Here is a 19,215-nt window from a genome sequence, read left to right as displayed (position 1 = left end):
GACTCCACTTTTCTTTGCTGTATGACCTTGGGCAAGCTTTCTCCTCCCTCAGTCAGCTTTTGCATCTGCAAAGCAGAGGCAGAAACAGCAGACACCTCCAGGGATGTTCAGATGTGCTGTCCATCACAGTAGCCATGAACTCCCTGTGGACATTTAATTTCAGATCAGCTACAGTGAAATAAAAACACAAAAGTCAGTTTCTCAGTCACACTAACTACAGCTCGTGCTCGACTTACGACCACGATTGGTTCCAAAAGGACCAGTCGTAACACGATTTGGTTGTAAGTTGAGTAGGCTATATGCACGCGGAGATGGTAGTGCTGCCGGAAGCTGGTCCGCACTGTAGTACACCCAGCTGGGCAATGTTTGCGTTGCCAGACGCGTCGCAGTCGTGGCTAGCGATTGTGGTCGTAAAGTCGAATGGTCATAAGTTGCATCAGTCGTAAGTCGATCAATACCTGTACATTTCGAGTGCTCAATGCTCACATAGGGCTCGTGGTTACCACACTGGACAGCACACATATACAGCATTTCCACCCTCTCAGGAAGTGGACAATGCTGGTGTAGGACTCTGCTACTCAAAGTGTAGTCCCCAGGCCAAGTGCAGTGGTTCATGCCTGTAATCCCAGCGCTTTGGGAGGCCGAGGCAGATGGATCACTTGAGGTGAGGAGTTCAAGGCCAGCCTGACCAACATGGTGAAACCCCGTCTCTACTAAAAATACAAAAATTAGCCTGGTGTGTGCCTGTAATCCCAGCTACTTGGAAGGCTGAGGCAGGAGAATCACTGGAACCCAGGAGGCAGAGGTTGTATGAGCCGAGATGGCACCATTGCACTCCAGCCTGGGCGACAGAGTGAGACCCTGTCTCAAAAAAAAAAAAAAAATCAAAGTGTAATCCCCAAAAGAGTCCTCGGCAGAACGAAGGGGCATCACCTGGGAGCTCATTAGAAATGCAGAATGTTGGGCCAGGTACAGTGGCTCACGCCTCTAATCCCAGCATTTTGGGAGGCTGAGGCAGGCAGATCATGAAGTCAAAAGATCAAGACCATCCTGGCTAACATGGTGAAATCCCGTCTCGTTAGCTGAGCATGGTAGTGGGCGCCTGTAATCCCAGCTACTTGGGAGACTGAGGCAGGAGAATCGCTTGAACCCAGAAGGCAGAGGTTGCAGTGAGCCAAGATCGCGGCCACTGCACTCCAGCCTGGTGACAGAGTGAGACTCCTTCTCAAAAAAAAAAAAAAAAACAAGAAAAAAGCAATGCAGAGTGTCATGCCTTCCAGAGACCTGCATAATCTGCACTTGAACCCTGAAGTGTGAGATGGGCCAGTTGTGAGGATGTACCAGTGACCAGGAGGGGACACCGTGTGCATGAACAGTGACACACCTGCTGGTTTCACTCTCTCTAAGCGGAGATCACATTCTCCAAACAACGAGTCTCCAGCTTCTGACAACATTTATGCTGAGTGCAGGTGCAGGAGGTGGGCAGGGGCAGGTTGTATAGACAGGGAAATGGTGGAAATTACCAGACATTTCATAAGTTTATGTGCACGCGGGGACAGAGTATTTTAATGCTGTGCTGGCCAGGATTGTCTGGCTTGTTGATTATTCCTGTTCTGGAATAAAATCCTGTATGAAAATGCCATTTTTAAAAATCTACAGGCTTGTTTCATATCCAAATGCCTCTCTCCGTGTTTGTGAAAAGAGAGAAAAAGTGTATCAGTAAGAAAATCTTGCTTACACCAACTTCTGAACAACCAACCAGCGATTTCTCCCCAAAGGGTCCACAGCCTTGAATGAGCTGGAGACAAACAGCACAGGAAGAGGAAGATTCACACCAGGGAACCTGGCAGAACCCCAGACTGCATGCTTGGCACACATCGTCTCTCATCCGCAGAACAACCAGCCGGGGGAGGAAGGCACTGCCATCCTTTATTGCACAGGAAAGTCACCTGCCCTCCGTCTCACACCTGGAAGGCAAGTGAGCGGCAAGTTAAGCCTAGATGGTCCAACTTGGTCCCAGCCTACCACTTCCCCCTCTTCTGTCTCCATTGTGTCATGGTGTTTTCTTGTTCATGTGGCTCTCAGGCGGAAGTCTTGCTCAATTTGCTGCCCATGGTATCTCTGGTGTCTAGCACAGGGGGTAGGACAACACAGGGGGCCACCGATGTTTGTTGAGTGAATGAATGATTGCAAACCAAAGGCAAGTAGCAGTTTCATCCTTGAGCCCTTGGTTAGCCTCATCCCTTGAGCTGGAAGGCCTATGCTCACACTTCATGTGTCCAAGCACTGCCCAAATGCCTAGGTCGCCTTACTTGCCACCTACTGCATGAAGTCCCCCTGAGCTTCCCTGCTGGGTCCCATCCCCCATCTGGGCTCTACTTCTTCCACTCACTTGCTCAGACTCTCCATGGAGTTCCAGCCACGTCTTTCTTGCCAGTCCTCACATGTGCCATCAACACCCCCAACTCAGAGCTGCTGCCTCTGCCCAGACATGGGCACGGCTGGCCGCCTCCATTGAGGTCTTCATGCAAACGTCACCTCGGCAGAGGGTCCCACCCTTCCCCATGCCTTCACGTCCCCTTAGCCTGAACACCCCCCATCATATGACAGCTGTTTATCTTCTCCCCTGACTCACAAAGGCAGGAACTAGTTTTGTTCACTGCTGCATCCTGAGTGCCCAGAATTATGCCCAGTGCAGAAAAAGTGCTCAGGAAGCACCTGTTGAGTAAACAATCAAACGTAACCTGAAAAACAAATGCTAATAACGATGACTAGTGTGAGGCAGAGTCAAAAACACATTAAAAGTAAATACCAGGCTGGGTGTGGTGGCTCACCCCAGTAATCACAGCACTTTGGGAGCCCAAGGCAGGCAGATGGCTTGAGCCCAGGAGTTCGAGACCAGCCTGGGCAACATGGCGAAACCCCATCTCTACAAAAACTAGAAAAACCAGCTGGGTATCATGGTGCATGCCTGTAGTGCCACCAGCTACTCAGGGGGTTAAGGTGGGAGAATCACCTGAGCCCAGGAGGCTGAGGCTGCAGTGAGCCATGATCACATCACTGCACTCCAGCCTGGGTGACAGAGTGAGATCTTGTCTCAAAAAAAAACCGAATGTAAACACAGTGGCTCATACCTATAATTCCAGCACTTTGGGAGGCCAAGGTAGCCAGATCACCTGAGCCCAGGAGTTCAAGACCAGCCTGGGCAAAATGGTAAAACCCCATCCCTAAAAAAAATACAAAAATTAGCAGGCATGGTGGTGTAAGCCTGTAGTCCCAGCTACTCAGGGTGAGGTGGGGACTAGGACAAGGGGGTTGCTTGAGCCCAAGAGGTTGGGGCTGCAGTGAGCTATGATTGTGCCACTGCACTCCAGCCTGGGCAACAGAGTGAGATCCCATCTGCAAAAAAAAAAAAAAGTACACACCAGAGCAGAGATATAAATCAGATGGAAGCAAGAAGGGACAGGGTAGGTGTGTCCCAGGGTTCTGTGGGGAGGAATAAAGATGTTGTTTAATTTTAGGCTGTATTAAGTCAGATATGCACATTAAAAATGTATGAATAACTATGAATAACTACTAAACATATTTAAAAACAATAGAGAATTTCCAAACCAATAGAGGCAAAAAAAAAGAAACTTCAATCAATCCAAAAGAAGGCGGAGGTGACGGGTGATAGAAAGCACAAAGTGAATGACAGAAATGGGCATGTTTTATACACCAGGAAACTAAATAAATATTTGCTGTTATTATCCAAATACAAAACACTTTACCACACAGAGATTAGGAGGACACAGGTATAGGCCTTCAAGTTACTCCCAGTGGAACGAGATGGCTGTCGAACATGCTATAGGGGACCAATCAAAGGAGCTGGCACATTTCCCAGTAATTAGGGACATTAGTCAAATTACCTTCTTCACTTTGACCCCAAGGAAGCTCAGATCCTGGTTTCCCACTCAGAGCCCACAAAGCCCTGGGTGTTGAAATGCTACGTCCTCCATCTGAGCTATTCTATTTTTTTTTCAATCCTGGCTTTTAATTTATCATCAATATTGTACCCTATTGACGTTATTTTTATAAACTATCTTCAACCCTTTGACACAAAAAAATCCAAACAAGTAACAAGCTACACAAAATAAAACTACACAAGAAGTTTCAGAGGGCCCAGCTTTTCAGAGAAATGAGTCACTCTACCTTGTTTAAATTTTAAGTTTTTAATTTTAAAATGGAGATACTTAGGATGATGATCTTCAAAAAAAAAAAATAGAGAAAGGACTAGGCACGGTGGCTTATGTCTTTAATCCCAGCACTTAGGGAGGCTGAGGAGGGTGGAACACCTGAGGTCAGGAGTTCAAGACCAGCCTGGCCAACATGGTGAAACCCCGTCTCCACTAAAAACACAAAAATTAGCCAGGCATGGTGTCGGGCAGCTGTGATCCTAGCTACTCAGGAGGCTGAGGCAGGAGAATCGCTTGAACCTGAGACAGGGAGGTTGTAGTGAATTGAGCACTCCAGGCTGGGCAACAAGAGTGAAACTCCGTCTCAAAAAAATAAAGAAAGAAAGAAAAAACACCACTGCATAACATGTTTGATACACACACACACACACACACACACACACACACACACACACACACACAAAACAGTGGGTCTCATTTCATTTCCAAAGCCATTTTGTTGTAAATAGATAATTATCACTTAAGCACACCTTTCAAGGGGTTTATACATTAACATGAAAATACTGTAATTACGGCTGGCCAAAATCACTTGACTACAACTTAGAATTCTAGATTTTTCATCTTTCTTAGAAGTTAATGTTCTCCCTTTTAGCCCGTAAAACACAGCACAGCTTGTGAGGATTTTTTTTTTATGAAAAATATAGAAAATTAATTTTTTAAATGAAGACCAAACCTCTGTGCACAAGCCATCCGTTCCTCATCTGAGCACTGATCTCACTCTCCAGGGGGTCACCCTGTTTATCAGTTGCGCTGGCCATGTGACTATGCCACCAAAATCCCTGGACACCAACCAGCCGGAGATGACAAGAGGCTGCTGAGTTTAAAAATAAAATTATTTTTAAAATATTCAATCTCGAGTCTTTGCGAGAATAACAATGTGTGTCTGGAAATGTCTGAATCAGGCCGTCGCACCAGATCCATTTTCCCCCCATTGGTACCAAGTTTCTGCTTTATTTCCCAGAATCCATTTCAAGTCTACACCAAAGAGAATTCTTTTTAGCTCTTAAAAAAAAAAAAAAAAAGAGAGTTGATTGGATTTTTTTTTAATCGAAGTGACAACATCACAAAATTTGTCTTTTCTTTTCTCATTCCTTTAACAAATATTTGTTAAACTTCCACCTCGTGCCAGGCTGCCAGGCCCTAAGGATACCAGGTCACCCATCCCCCTTGCCCCAACCCCGCACCTCACCAGCATATCCTGTTGATTTCGCCTCCAAACCACAGCCAAGCCCCAACTGTGCTCTCCCTCAGCCACCTCCAGGTCGTCTGAGCTACCCTGGCCTCTTGCCAACAGCTGCACCAACCTCCCCTGTGCCCTGGCACCCTCTCCTGCCCGCCACAGTCAGGTTCCACCCAGAAGCCAGGAGGGTCCTTCAGAACCCCGAATCAGACCTTGTCCTCCCCTGCCTAAGCTCCCCCAGGAGCCTTTAGAATCAAATCCATGCCCTGGTCCCAGCTAGTCAGCAGAGATGGACCTCCTTCTTCAGCCTCTGCCCCAGGCTCACTGGGATCAGGCCCACAGACCCCCACCGTGCACCAGGAATTCACAGCTAGGTCCTTCTCAGTGCATGACCCCGCCCCCTGGGGGGGTTCTTCCCCAGCCATCTTTTTTTTTTTTTTTTTTTTTGAGACAGAGTTCCACTCTTGTTGTCCAGGCTGCAATGCAATGGCATGATCTTGGCTCACTGCAACCTCCACCTCCCAGGTTGAAGTGATTCTCCTGCCTCAGCCTCCCAAGTTGCTGGGATTACAGGCATGTGCTACCACACCCGGCTAATTTTGTATTTTTAGTAGAGACGGGTTTCTTCATGTTGGTCAGGCTGGTCTTGAACTCTTAACCTCAGGTGATCCACCTCTGTCAGCCTCCCAAAGTGCTGGGATTACAGGTGTGAGCCACCACACCTTCCCCAGCCATCTTATGTCAAGAAGCCTCCCATCCTTGCGTTGACCCAGCCCACCGCATGCATTGATCCACCTGTGGTTGCATCCAACCTCAGGCCACCTGGGCAGGGATACTTCTGTGCCACTCATTGCTGAATCTCCAGCACCAAACCAGTGAACGCAGTAGCCCCTCACGCTGTGTTGACTGAGATTGGCGTAGACCCCTGCCTTGGCTGCCAGCAGTCACAGCCCCGCAGGAGAGGCGGGAGCTCTAGTAACCCACGCTGGGAAGTGCATGAACTGCCAGGACCCTGCGTGCCAGGAGGGGCTCAGTTCACACAGGGTGCACACGTGGTCTCATCTGATTGAGGTGGACACTCCATGGGGGAGAAGAGAGGCCAGGTGGCTGGTGAGGACAAAGCCAGAAGTGACTGGCATGCAGGGTCCTGACCTCAAGTGCTCGGTGCCCTGCCTGAGTGAGAGGCTGCAAGTCCCAACAGAGCCAGCGTGAGGCCTGATGGACTGCCCTGCAGAGCTGGAAGCACCGGCACCCCATTCCCAGGAAGACTCGCCCAACGGCACCCTGCACGAGTGAAGCAGAACACCTCCACCTCCCAGAGGCCGGAGCAGCCCCACACAGGGGCGGGCGCCCAGGTACCAGCTCTAGGTCCTGATCTGTAACAGGGGATGCCCACCCAGCACGCTCTGCAGCGGTCGGAAGGGGCGGCCACCGGGCAGGATCTTGCAGTGCTCAAGTCAGGAAAGGGAGGAAGAGCAAGGTGCACCCAGGCAGGAGCGCGGGCGAGCAGGAGGGAGGGAGCTTGGGCATGCCAGTCCTTGCGTGGGGAGGTGGGAAGAAGAGAGGGAAAAATAAAGAAACGAGACAAAGCAGGGACTCGCACACGCTGCCAGGACAGAGTCATGAACTCAGAGGTGGATCGTCCCCATCCACAGCCAAGGTCTGTCTCCTCCCCATTAGGAAGAAGAGAGGAGGCCAGAGAGCAGCCGGGAGGGGACAACTTTGAGGGGTGCACGGAGGGGGACAACCTCCAGCTTGCACCAGAAAGTACCTGTTTCCCACAAATGATCCTAATTCCTGTGCCTGTGAGCGCCCTCCTGCTCCTGCAAGGTGAGGGCGAGGCCCCACCTGCTCCTTTCTGAAGCCCCCAGACTCCACTTGGAGCCTGGAACAGAGAAGACGCCCATCCCGCCGAGCAGGCACGCTGGGATTACATCACAAAGAGGCAAGGCCATTGTGTGTGGCCCATTTCCAGGCAAACCCCCCACACCCTCAGGCCTTCCACGCAGCGGCAAATGAGGCAAGAACCGAAGAAACTGCCTTGACATGATTCTCCATTTCCCTTTCTCTCCCTTCCTCCCTTGTGGATTTTAATTAAGGGTTTACTTACAAAAGACCTAGCTCTATTTCACTAAATCCTGGGACCCCTTTTATATTGTCTCCTATACCATGTTATGCTAGGGCACCAGTACAAAGTTAATTATAACTTCTAAATACTCCACTGCCAGGCCCTCGTCTTCCTCCCCTGCCTGTGTCTGCTAAGCATAGTGCCACTTAATGAACAGGCCCATCATGTGCTTCACAGACCCCTCCATTCTTTATTCCACCATCACCACTTGGCACCTCAGTGCCAGGCTGGGCTGGGCTCTGAGGACCCGTGTTGACCAAGGCATGGTCTCAGCCCTGGAGGGGCTCACAGAAGCTGTAGGAGGAAGGGGTCCCAGGAGGCTGGCACATTGAGCACCCACAGCAGCTCAGCAGGCGACACAGTGGGCAGAGAGGACAGTGGGCAGGACAGATGACAGCAGTGTCAGAATCACAATAGATGACTGCAGACATCAGCCTCAAAGGGAAAGGAGAGGGGACAGACACAGGAGCCCGACTGAGAGCGTCCCAAACGCCACAGTGGAGTGCTTCGTCTTACTACGCAGCCTAAGGAGATAGGTCATTGGTTTAGGAGTTCAATTTGGGATAGAACTACTCTAAAACCCTGGCAGACACTCAGGAGGAGGTGTTTCGTAAGAAGACCAGATGATGCAGTGGCTGGATCAGAGAGAGGAGACATTCTGCAGGTGCGGGTGGAGTGAGAGCTGAGGGGTCTGAGTGTTTAGTTATCACTTGTAAAGAAGGGAGCTGGAAGGCCTAAGGATGGACCCTAGGAGGAGCACCCTTTGGTGGGCAGGAGGGGAATGAGGAACAAAAGGAGGAGCTGGAGAAGGGTCCCAGAGAGGGAGGCCACGTGGAGGCTGGGGCAGACCCATGTTAGACGAGACTGCATCCAGCATCAGGCGCTGCAGAGCCGAGGGGAGGAGAGGCTGACCAATACAAAGCCACCTGTGTCCTCTGGGCAGTCGCTCCCGAGGGCGGTGCAGGGTCCTCAGGCTGTCGGGGCTGGAACGGGGGCAGTGAGGGCTGCGGAGGCTGTAGGCTTCCTGTGGCCAGGGATGGGGAGGCCAGCCTGGCACCTGCCAGTCACAGAGAGGGAACCTTCTGGCATCATGCAAATCCCAGCTCAGGAACTGACAGTTCTTACAGGCATAACTGTCACTCAGAGACGGGAGCACAATTTGGACCCAGCATTCTTGCCTTGGGAAAGATTCGGGTGGTGTCAGGGCCTTGGGGTCAGGGGCTGCCACCGCAGGGCATCCTGGGAGGAGGGTGCTTCTCAGTGCTCAAGCTCCCCTCCTGCCCTCAGCACCCTGGCCTCCAGGGGAACCTGCATGCCCACCTGGAACACCTGGAACATTTCATCAGTCCCAGAGCACCTGTGGCCCCAGCTTCTAGCTTCTTCCTTGAGACTCCAACTCAACCTACACTCCCTGAGTGTTCTCAGATGGCTTCCCAAGTCCTGTGTGACAAGAGCGGTGGCTCATACTGGTCTGCATCCTAGCGCTGCCCTCCTGGAAGCCCCCATTTGCTGGAGGTCCACCCAGAGGCATTCAGGCATACCCTGCCCTGCTGGTGTCACCGTGGCCAGCTCACAGACAGGGCTGTGTCAGCAGGGTCCGCGTGCCACCCATGGCTGCACATTCCTCCCTGTCCAGGGCTTCTCTGGCTGGCTCTGGGCACGAAGCCTTGACCCTGCTCTCCAGGGGCTGATGGTGAAGGTGGGAGACATCCCCGCTGCCGCCACAAGGTGAGAGCCACCACCAGAGCCTAGACTGGGAGTTCTGGGCATACAGAGGAGGAGGGAACAGCTCTGCCCTGGATACAGAACAGCACCCAGCACATACTAAATGCTCAGTAAACTTGAGCTTTATAGAAAAACGCCCCTGGCCAAATGCACAGAATAGGTGCACAGTCCAACTCTCAGCCATGATCACCAAACCCTGGGGATCTGAGCCACCCAAGGTGTCTCGCTTTGTGCAGTGGGTGAGTTCCCAAAATACCAGCTGCAAATGGGCTTCTGTTCACGCTGTCACTCACAGGCAAATGCACCTCCTTCTTCAGTCTGAAGCCCATTCCTCCTTGAGCGGGACAGGAGAGGCTTCACGAGAGGCAGCTCTGGAGGAGTGAGGGGAGTGTGGGCCCAGGACCAGGGAGGGGAGCTTGTTCTACGCGGGACAAGTCCAGCTGGCCAGTGTGGCTGGAGGGAAACAGTGCTGCTGGTGTTTTAGCTGATGAGTCTGTTTTGTATGGAGCAAGAGTCAGGGAGTGGCAAGTTGCTTACAATGGCTGGATGACGCCAGAACTGACCTCAGGCCCAGCGCTGTCCCACCCCCTCCTGGGATACACTTCCCACCAGATGCCCAGGAGCATTGCCTTTGTTTGAGATTACCAGAAAAACACACACACACATCCCCACAGGGTGTGTGAGAGACAGACAACCCTAAAGAAGAAGCTAAAATCCCATGACCCCACTACCCAGACACTGACTCTGGAACATTCTGGAGTTTCGGCCCTCACCGTGTACACTCTGGCTCTGCAATCCACCATGGCCTTTGAAAAAGTTTTCTAGGCCAGGCGTGGTGGCTCACACCTATAATCCCTGCACTTTGGGAGGCCGAGGCAGGAGGATCACGAGGTCAAGAGTTTGAGACCAGCCTGACCAACATGGTAAAACCCCTACTAAAAATACAAAAATTAGCTGGGCGTGGTGGCACATGCCTGTAATCCCAGCTACTCTGGAGACTGAGGCAGAAGAATCGCTTGAGCCCGGGAGGCAGAGGTTGCAGCGAGCCGAGATTGCGCCATTGCACTGCAGCCTGGGCAACAGAGTGAGGCTCCATCTCAAAAAAAAAAAGAAAAGAAAAGAAGAAAAAGAAAAGAAAAGTCTTTCTAAAGGTTATCTCCCTATAAACACCTTCCCAAAGCACCCCTCACCCTTAGGATCAGCCCCACACTCCTGCCCCTGGCCCAGGAGGCCTGCGTGGACCAGCACCTGCCCCGCAGCCCTGCCTCTCCCACTTCCCAATGCTCCCAGTGCTCTCTGCTCCCACCCTAGGGCCCCTGCAGCCACCGTGTCCTCTGCCTGGAACGGGTTCTGCCCAGATCTGCACAAGGCTGCCTCATTCTCACCCTCAGGTCTGGCCCAACATCCCCTCCTCAGGGAGGCCTTCCGTGACCACCCAGGTGAATGGCCATCATCACACGTCCCCAGGTGGGTTCCCAACAGACCTCATAGCTCTTTCCAATGAACAGCTCCCCCACAGCCCTCACATCTACGGAGCCACAGTGCCGCCGCAGCAGGCTGAGTGGCAGACTCCAGTTCATGGGGGCAATCATAACATGTACACAGCACTTAACAGTTTCAAAGCTTGATTCTTTCCTCCATGCCAACAGAGCCTCAACCTTTGGAGGGACGTGCGGCAGGGGAGCCTAACCGCCCACATTTAAAATGAAGCCCAGAGGGGTCAGGTGGGTGCTGCAGTCACCCGGGTAGGAAGCAGATCCAGGATGTCCAACTCGAGACAGCATCGCCCACACCCTTACTTCCAGTTAGGGAGGATTCTCCGCAAGGAGAGGCAGCACAGAGCTACACCAGGAGTCGGCGCTGGGTCCCACCACCCGGTGTGAATCCCAGTTCTGCCATTTACAACGTGTGTGACTTTGAGCAAGTGACTTCACTGCTCTGGGCCTTGGTTTTCTCCTCTGTAAAATGGGAATCATAATAGTTCCTGCCTCATTCCACTGTCAGGAGGATTAAATGAGTTACTAATACACACAAACGGTTTATAAAAGCACCCAGCACTACTAAGCGCTCAGTAAACTTGAGCTTTAAAGAAAAACACCCCTGGCCAAATGCACAGAATAGGTGCACAGTCCAACTCTCAGCCATGATCACCAAGCCCTGGGGACCTGACCCAGCAGCCACCCAAGGTGTCTCACTTTGTGCAGCGGATGAGTTCCCAAAATACCAGGTGCAAATGGGCTTCTGTTCACGCTGTCACTCACAGGCAAATGCTCCTCCTTCCTCAGTCTGAAGCCCATTCCTCCTTGAGTGGGGGCCCTGACATCTGCAAACACTTTAAGGCAGCAGAGGGGAGAGGCCTGGGGCAAAGAATCTTTTGTAAAAGGAAGACCCCTTTACAAGCTGTAAGTTCACACTTTCTACACCTAGTAACACAGGCAAATAAAAATCAGCCAAACTACAAGTGCGAATTATCCGGAAGATATCCTCCCAAACGCCCATGGGAGGGCATTTATTGTTCTACTAGAGGCAGGTAGAGAGGGCCAGGCGCATTAGCTCATGCCTGTAATCCCAGCATTTTGGGAGGCTGAGGCGGGTGGATCACTTGCGGTCAGGAGTTCGAGAACAGCCTGGCCAACTGATGAAACTCCGTCTACTAAAATTGCAAAAGTTAGCCAGGCTTCATGGCACATGCCTGTAATCCCAGCTACTTGAGAGGCTGAGGCAAGAGAATCGCTTGAACACGGGAGGCAGAGGTTGCGGTGAGCCAAGATCATGCCACTACACTCCAGCCTGGGCAACAGAGGGAAACTCGGTCTCAAAAAAAAAAAAAAAAAAAAAAAAAAAGGTAGAGGGAGCTTTCTAAACAGCCCATTTCCATGGGCTGGCCCTCCCAAGCAAAACACTTCCCTGCACCCCACCCCCGCCCCACCGCCGCCACCTACAGAGTCGCAGTCACACCCATCCCCTTTCCAGCCCCAGCACCCTCCAAACCCCCCTGCCTCGGCCACAGCACATCATTCCTCCTTGCAAGTGCCCCCCAGCACACCATGGCCCCAGCTGTCCCGCTCATGAAACTCCTCTCTTCCCTCTGCAGCCGCCCAACCCCTCTGTTGAGGCCCAGGCCCCAAGTCAGCTACTCCAGGAAGCCTTCCCCCGACCCGCAGTTAGCTGCCATCAGCCCCTGCATGCTGATCCCACAGCCTTTGGTGCCCACACCCACCACACATGCGATTATCTGGTTCATTCCCTCCCTCCACGCTGACGTGGGCACCTAGAAGGCCAGGCTGTGTGTGAGAGACAGTCCTCACTCTTCAGAATCTCCATTCTCCTCTGTCAAATAGGGATGCAAAGGGTACCCACCTCAAATAGCTGTTCCCAAATTCAACAAGGCAGAGGTGATGAGAGCCTGCCACCCAGTGCCCGGCACACAGTGGGGGCTTGACCCAGGGTGACCCCAGCCTCTCTGCCTTGGAAACGGCCTCTTGACGCAACGAAGCAGAGCCTCCTGTCTTTTAAAACCCACGGCAGATGGGACAAGCAGTGTCCCTCGGGGAAGGATCCCCTCCTGAAAGGCAGCCCAGACCTGACGCTAGTGTGGGCAAGGTGAGAATCGCAGAGCAGGCCTGCAGGAGCCCTCTCCCCCCGGCCTGCACTTCCTTCAGCCCAAACAGAGTCTTTGATTAGAATTTCCCATTTGAAAAATCAATATTTAAAGCCCTCCGCCTGCCAAACAGAAGGGAAGGCCTTGCTTGTAAATATTTGTCGCCTGGCAGAGTCGGGCCCCTGGCTCGCCGCGGCTGCCCTGCCTCGCTCCTGGCCCTCTGCTCGTGCAGTCCCAGCCAACTGCACAGCAGGACAGCCCTGGGGAGGCGGAAGGGACCGTCTGGCAGCCACGTGGGGCTTCGAAGGAAGGTGAGCGGCCCCGCACCCACGCCTCCACGGCAGCAGGCCTGGGTGCTGGGCTGCACAGGGACCATCCATCTGTCTTCCCAGGGTGGGGACAGAGATGCCTCACTGTGCAGTTTCTCTGGATTCCAAGGCAAGCGAGTTCTTCCAGCAGGTCCCCCAGGTTTATTTCTTATTTTGGAAAAAAAGCACAAAGACAAAATCCAGGGGCCGTGCTTATAAATGACTGCCCACCAGGGCACCACTGCGTGGGAAAGGGCTCTGCTGCAGAGAGCAGCAGCCGCTGCCCACCTCTGGTCCCTGGAGAAACCATCTCCATGGCAGTGGGTGACTGAGCTAGGATGAACCAGCTGAGCACCCACCCCGACACCACCGTTCTCAGTGTCATTCATTCATTTGCCGGCTCAGCCATTCATTCATTCATTCATCAATTTTTTTTTTGGAGACAGTCTCTCTCTGTCACCAGGCTGGAGTGCAGTGATGTGATCTCAGCTCACTACAACCTCCACCTCTAGGTTCATGTGATTCACCTGCCTCAGCCTCCCAAGTAGCTGGGATTACAGGTGCTCACCACCACACCCGGCTACGTTTTTGTATTTTTAGTAGAGACAAGCTTTCACCATGTCGGCCAGGCTGGTCTCAAACTCCTCACCTCAGGTGATCCACCTGCCTCGGCCTCCCTAAGTGCTGGGATTACAGGTGTGAGCCAGCGCGCCCGGCCTCATTCATCAATTCATCCTTCCTCAGTTTGAAGCCTATTCCTCCTTGAGTGGGGGCCCTGACATCTGCAAACACTTTGAGGCAGCAGAGGGGCGAGGCCTGGAGCAAAGAACCTTGTGTAAAAGGAAGACCCCTTTACAAGGTGTAAGTTCACACTTTCCACACATAGTAACCCAGGGAAATAAAAGTCAGCCAAACTACAAATATTATCCAGAAGGTGTCCTCCCAAACACCCCTACCTTTGCCAGGCACTGGGGCCTGGACACACAAAGGGACAGAGACATGAGCAAAGTCCCTCTGGGAGGGGGTCTTCCAGGCCAAAAATAAATCCCACAAACAAATGGAAAGTCACAACCAAGGCAGGTGATGGAGAAGGAGAGGTCCCAGGCGGATGGGAGAGAAAGGGGCATCTGGTCCCAGAGGTCAGGGAGGCTGACGAGGCAGGCACAGGTGAAGCAGGAGGGAAAGGTAGCCAGGGAGGGTGGCAGCCTCGGGAGCTGGCAGGAGCTTCCTGCTTCCTGCTCAGCACATCCACCCACCCAGGGCCGGAGGGACCTACCCAGCCACTCGTTGAATTTCTTCACCTCGCTCGGGAGCCCCAGCTCGGTGAAGTCCCCAGCATGGATCAGCACGTCGCCGTATGGCATCTGGATGGGGTCTGTCCTTGAGTGGGTGTCAGAGACGCAGACGAAGCGAGTGTAGCCTGGAGGTTTGGGGGCATCGTGAGGCACCGGGTCCACCCTGCCGGGAGAGAAGACACTGCAGGTCAGGAGATCGTGGAGCCTCGGGCCTGCGGGTAGTGCCTCCGCAGCCCCGTCCATGGCAGCTCACAGCCCTGTCAATGCCAGTCAGATCCGCCAGACCAGGGACTGGACGCCCAGCCTTCCCAGCGGGCCCCCGGCCCGATGCTGGACTTCCCTCCTCACTAGCCAGGCAAAGCTTATTTGGCGCCCGAGCTTCAGTTTCCCTGTCTGTAACACGGAAACCTCGGAGGGCAGCTGTGAAGGTTAAAGGGGGTGAGAAGCAGGTGCAGCGAGTATCTGCCCCTGGAGCTGAATCGCTGCACAGCTTCCGGCCTTTGGTTCATCGTCACCCCCAGAGGGGCCTTTTCAAGATGTCTTGTCTTTCCCCAGACTCACCTCCCTCCCGTGAAGCTTTAGCAGCACAGAGATGTCAGACGTGTATTCAGGTCACTCACGTCCACCTCCGCTTTGTAAGAGAAAGATGTTCTTTTCACTCCCCAAGCACCAGATTTTACCCCTTGGGGGCACTGTGGCCCCCACTGAGACCACATGGAGAAAAGGCCTACGGGCACGTGGTGAGGACAACCCCCAAGGCTGTGCAGGCAGGGCGTATGCACCATCGGGGGTGGGGGGAGGTTCAGGAGAGCATGTGAAATACACCTAAAGGAAAGGTGTGTCCGTTTTTTAAAACTATAAGACCGTGTGATCATTTCTACACTTTCCAGGGCTGTGTCAGAAAACACTCCTGGAGTCACAGAAGACCAGGCTTTACACAGCCCAGGTCTGCACATCTGTCAAATGAAGCTACTCCACTGAGCAAAAATAACAGTTTAAAAAGCGGCACAGGCCGTGTGCAGTGACTCATGCCTGTAATCCTAGCACTTTGGGAGGCCGGGGCGGGAGGATCACGAGGTCAGGAGTCTGTGACCAGCCTGACCAACATGGTGAAACCCCAAGTCTGCTGAAAATTCAAACATTAGCCGGGCATGGTGCCATGTGCCTGTAATCCCAGCTACTCGGGAAGCTGAGGCAGGAAAATCTCTTGAACCCGGGAGGCGGAGGTTGCAGTGAACTGAGATCACACCACTGCATTCCAGCCTGGGCGACAGTGTGAGACTCCGTTTCAGAAAAAAAAAAAAAAGCAGCACAAATGTAGGTTTTTTTGCCTCAGGAGCCCATCGTGGTCCTCTCATTTGACAGAGGAGGATGCCGAGATCCAGCCGGGCTGAGCAAGCGGCCGTGGGCACCCCCAGTGCAGAAACATGGGCATGGACTGAGACCCCGGCTCCCCACCCAGCCCTGTCTCCACGACATGTTGCCTCCCCAGTTGAATGGTTTTACCAGGCTCAAAACTCTTAAAAACAATGCAATGACATTTCAACAAGCAGCTCTCTCCAAATGAGTGTGCCGCCTGAGGAGTTGTGTTTAAATCTAATTATGCGGCAAACCAAAAGCGGTGCCATATCAGTTACATAAATACTTTTAAAGACATCTTTCTAATTATCCTTTTTTTTCAGACAATATACTTCGAAGAAATTTAATTAACACCTTACGAGAGACGTGGGTTCGGCATGCTAATGTGCGGGGCACACTACCGTGTTCCACGTACTGCAGCCGCGGCCGCCGGCGCCGCCCCAGCCTCTCCCCGCCTCAATGGATGCATCGGCGGGAACGCACACCTGGGGCCCCTTCCTGGGGGTTGTTCAGCCAAGGGAGAATCCCAGCAAGTCAGAGCTGGGCCGGACTGGGAGGTAAAGGAATCTGAGCCCGATGATGACCCACCAGGGAGGTGTTAGGAGCTCTTCCCCTTCTCCTCCCTTCGCTCACTTCACCAAGTACGACACATCCTGAATGACCACTGTGTGCCAGCCCCGAGCTCCACGGAGGGCCACAGGGATGAACCAGGCTGACCCCTACCCACGACGAGCACAGGGACTGATGGCAGCAACAGACTTGGCCAGACGAGGACAATACAACCAGCACCTTTGACGAGGCTGCAGAGGGGACAGAACCCAGAGAAGGCTTTAACCTGGCCTGGGGTCTCCTGGAAGCTCACATCAGGGCAGTGTCTGAGCTGGTCTGGAAGCTGCAATCTCCCTTCCAGGAATTCCCACCACTCCTCTGTCCTCTGGGGCCCCCAGTGACCCCCTCTCCCCATGACAGAGAGCTGGTGTGACCTACACACCTTGCCAGCCTCACCACCCACAGCTGATCAGACCAAGGGCAGTCAATTGTTCTGTGCCACTGGCCTGGCACAGGAACTCAAGTGAGCCAATCAAATTCATTCGTTCAGATGCTCCCTCTCCTCCCTTTCTCTCCCTCTTTCCCTCTCTTCTCTCTCCTTCCCTCTCCTTCCTTCCTCTTTCCCTCCCTCTCCTCCCTTTCTCTCCCTCTTTCCCTCTCTCCTCCCTCCCTCTCTGTCTGTGTGTGTCTCTGTGTCTCTAAGGTTTCAAAGGTGTCATAAGGTGACAAAGACTAAGTCAAAGACATAAAGAGAAGATGAAGAAGGGAGGGGGGGAACACGATTCCACCCCCCCAGCTGCTGGGCCCCCGACAGTCCGCCCTCCCGGGAACCCCACCTAACAGAGGAGCCGTGAGCAGCCCCAGCTCCCGCCCGCCACCAGCCAGCCGGGAGCAGTGCGGTTCTCAGGGCTCTGGTTGGGCTGGGCCTGCTGCTGGAGCCAGAGCTGTTTAATTAACTCTGCTCTAACTTCCCTGCACCCCGAGGCTTCTGGAGCACAGCAAAGACGCAGACCCAGTCATCCCCAGAGAAAAAGATAGACTCGCATTTCCCAACACAGTCCCCCAGCTGTTTGGATTGAACAAATGCTCGACTTTGAAATAATAACAACACTGATTTCAACGATCCCCGCACGTCAACAGCTCGTTATGTGCTGGGCACATTACGGGCAGTGGCTCCATTCACTCTCATAATGACCATCCACACAGGGTACTATGGGAAGCCCCATCTCACAGGTGAGCAAACTGAGGCTCCATGATCTTAGCTACAGAAGCTGGTGCAGCTGAAATTTGAAGCTGGTTTTTGGTTCCAGAACTCAGACCGGACTTCATTTCATCCCAACAATCTATGGACGAATCTTACTGAATGCCTCTAAACGCCAGGCACCTGCTTGGTATAAGGACACATCTGTGGTCAGGACACCCATAGAGGCCACTGGGGTGAAGACCCGGAAACACTGACTATGTCCGCAAGTGAAGAAAAAAGCAAAAAGAGTCAAAATATGGAGAAAGAGGCCGGCCACAATGGTTCACGCCTGTAATCCCCGCACTTCGGGAGGCCAAGGCGGGTGGATCACTTGAGGTCAGAAGTTCGAGACCAATCTGGCCAACGTGCTGAAACCTCATCTCTACTAAAAATACAAACATTAGCCAGGCACTGTGGTGCGCACCTGTAGTCCCAGCTACTTGGGTGGCTGAGACAGGGGGATTGTTTGGAACCTGGGGGGGGTGGGGGGGGGTGGAAGTGACAGTGAGCTGAGATCACGCCACTATACTCCAGCCTGGGTGACCGAGTGAGAGTCCGTCTAAAAAAGAAAATTTTAATAAATAAATATATATATACATAGAGAGAGAGAAAGAGGTAATAGCCGAGAGGGCATGACTTGAAGACCCAGCTATACCTGAAGCTAGACCCAAACCTGAAATTCTTAACATGGGCCAGTAGACTCCTCTTCATCCTTAATGCAACTTACATAGTGTTTCTGATACTTGCAATGACAATGAAAAGTTAGTCCTTGCCCAACCTCCCAGCTACTAAGTTAGAGAATGGATTTGAACCCAGGACTTCACAACAGGAACCTGGGCATCTAATCTCAACACCTGGTAACCAAAAAAAAAAAGAAAAAATGCTAAATGATTCTTTCTCAGTGACGTTCTGCAGAGTCTGGAGATAAGACATGGCAGCAAAGGCTTCTTGGAGCCAAACTCAACTTCCACAAAGCTTCTGCCTGCTGGGGATGCTGTGAGGCCCAACACCCGTCACCAGCTCCTCCCAGCCTACGCCCATCTTCCCATGGAATGCCTGGCAGCAGGAACAGTACAAAGGAGAGGATACAGCCTCCGGCGCCAGGACCCCAGGCTGGCACCCCAGCTCAGTGACCTCCTCCTCACTGTGCCCCTGGACCCTACCAGGCTCCAGCTCCGCTCTGTAGGGTAGGGACAAGCCACTACCTCTTTATCATGTTGTGAGAACATAACGGACCTTCACAGCTGCAGCCCTGATGCTAACGCCCCTGCAGTGCACTCTGCATCCTGCTCTGGGCTCTTTCTCTCCCATAAGCCACTGGCTCTGTGGAAGTGCACTTCCTGGTCTCAAAAGCCCAGACGGGCATCAGAAGCAGAAGCTGTCACCCTCCTGTAACCCTATTCCTCCAGAAATGGGGTGCTCGGCCACCTGAAAGGTCCAGGCAGGAACAGCTTCCAACCACTTGTCCAGCTGTGTCACTGGGCATCAACCATGGTGCTTTAGTAGGAAGGGACTAGTGGGGAAACTGAGGCCTGGGGAGAAGCCATGACTGGCTGGCTCAGCATCACGTAACAACTGCCCTAACTCCTTGC

General features: G+C 52.9%; 1 protein-coding gene across 7 annotated transcripts in view; it reads right to left on the bottom strand.

The window, feature by feature from the left end:
* Positions 1-19,215, bottom strand: part of MPPED1 (metallophosphoesterase domain containing 1) — an 84,743-nt gene that overhangs the window by 46,765 nt on the left and 18,763 nt on the right. For all 7 annotated transcript variants that reach the window (XM_032261398.1, XM_032261396.1, XM_032261397.1 and 4 more), the window contains one exon: positions 14,454-14,635. In XM_032261398.1, the coding sequence (XP_032117289.1) occupies positions 14,454-14,635 (182 nt within the window). The remainder of the gene's footprint in view (positions 1-14,453; positions 14,636-19,215) is intronic.

The sequence above is a fragment of the Sapajus apella genome, unplaced genomic scaffold, assembly GCF_009761245.1.
Source record: "Sapajus apella isolate SASKATOON/1434 unplaced genomic scaffold, GSC_monkey_1.0 scaffold123, whole genome shotgun sequence".
In the NCBI taxonomy this organism is placed as follows: domain Eukaryota; kingdom Metazoa; phylum Chordata; class Mammalia; order Primates; family Cebidae; genus Sapajus; species Sapajus apella.
This window is presented reverse-complemented; position numbering and strand designations above follow the sequence as displayed.